Source organism: Apteryx rowi, unplaced genomic scaffold (assembly GCF_003343035.1).
Source record: "Apteryx rowi isolate R43461 unplaced genomic scaffold, aptRow1 scaffold_157, whole genome shotgun sequence".
NCBI lineage: Eukaryota > Metazoa > Chordata > Aves > Apterygiformes > Apterygidae > Apteryx > Apteryx rowi.
In genome coordinates, this window is record NW_020447830.1 from 1536072 (window position 1) to 1537589 (window position 1518).

At 41.1% G+C, this 1518-nt stretch overlaps 1 protein-coding gene across 2 annotated transcripts in view; it reads left to right on the forward strand.

Annotated features, from left to right (window-relative positions):
* Positions 1–1307, forward strand: part of OPN5 (opsin 5) — a 22641-nt gene extending 21334 nt beyond the window's left edge. Inside the window, exon 6 of one of the 2 annotated variants that reach the window (XM_026059412.1) lies at positions 1211–1307. In XM_026059412.1, coding sequence (XP_025915197.1) covers positions 1211–1274 — 64 coding nt within the window. In that variant the 3' untranslated portion in view covers positions 1275–1307. The remainder of the gene's footprint in view (positions 1–1210) is intronic. The other variant, XM_026059413.1, reaches the window with a different exon arrangement.
* The last annotated feature ends 211 nt before the right edge of the window (positions 1308–1518 follow it).

Here is a 1518-nt window from a genome sequence, read left to right on the forward strand (position 1 = left end):
CCCACATGGAAGACCAGCAGTGGGTAATAGTCCGAAGAATGGACGAGCCTAGGCAGTCTTTGCATGACATCTCTCACACGAGCCCCCGGCAGGCCACAAACCTCTCTAGACATGAGGTCTGGTCRGCAGATAGATGCCTCYRTCCCCTGCAGCAGGGAGATCTAAGTGATTGGAAATTCCTAGAATTCCAGGAGGTTTATTTACTTCAAAATCCTGGATTTTGCCTCAGTATTGCACCTACTAGAGGCATGAAGGTCTACTTCATCATTCATATTGTTTTCTTACCAATTCCAGCATTTTTTTAATGTAATGTCCAGAGAAGTTGTCAATATCTCAAGCTTCTACGGCTTCCCTTAACAGATCATTTTATAACTTTACGTTCAGATTTATCACATCAGAACATACGGAGCCTATATACGTTACATGCATTTAACTGAGGTGCCTAAGTGATAGCTTACCAAGGACCTTGGCAGTTTTAGGCAAATGGGAAACAAATCTGAAGTACCCTTCTCTCTCTCTGTTTTCTGTACAAGGAGAACAGGGTGACAAGACTARTAATTTAAGGGGCTTTGATTAGGCAGGAGCAATCTCACTGGCAGAAAAATGCCACATTTTAAAAACAGGGTTCAGACTCAGGGTAATAAATAAATTAATTAAAAAGCCTAAATCTGTATGTAGTGTGCAGAAATGGAGAGGAGTGTTATGCCCCTACGTAGCTGTTTGGACCTTCATTCACCATAGAACAAGAACCAGCCATGCCTCCTGCCATCCATCTATAATCCCTTTTCATCCACACCCTCAAAAGTAGAAGATCTAACTCTGGTCAACTTCCACCAATATGTGCCTCCAATTTGATTTTTAAATGGAAAACAAGGACTTGCAGCCTGATTTCTGGGACCTATTGGAAACCTCAGTAACTTAGGCATCTTYCTGTGCCCTCCACACCAATGCCGTTATACTCCCCAGCACCTCCACAGGCTTTGTCCGCRTGTTTGGAGGCATCTAGGGTGTGCAATGGCTGGTTTTGTTTAACCCCCATGCTAGCGCTCCAACTGAGAGAGGAGGTTTTGTGGTTCTCATGCTGAATGAAAGATAGGTTTCCTAGGCCCATGTGGTGAACAAATTGTTCTGGAAAAATCACTTCCCAGCACTGGGAACTTAATTATCAGCTTGTTTCAAGCAATATAACTTCTCTGCTTCCTCCCCATAGGATGTATACCATATCTGCACATAGAGATTCGACAGCAATGAACGAAACCCAACTGGAAGTATGAAGGCTCATTTCATGTACAGCAAATGAAAACCTGATGACAAACAGTCATATTGTCTCAAATTCCTCTTTCTGTAAATAAATTAAAACATGATGACAGTTTTATTTTACTCCCTAGTCCTATGTACAATGTATTTTTTTTTCTATACTAACTAAAACAGTGTGATTAGAGCTGGGCAAATATTTTAAATACTCAAAGGAAGAAGAAACAGAGATGGTTCATTTGTATAAAAATTTTGGCTTCACTT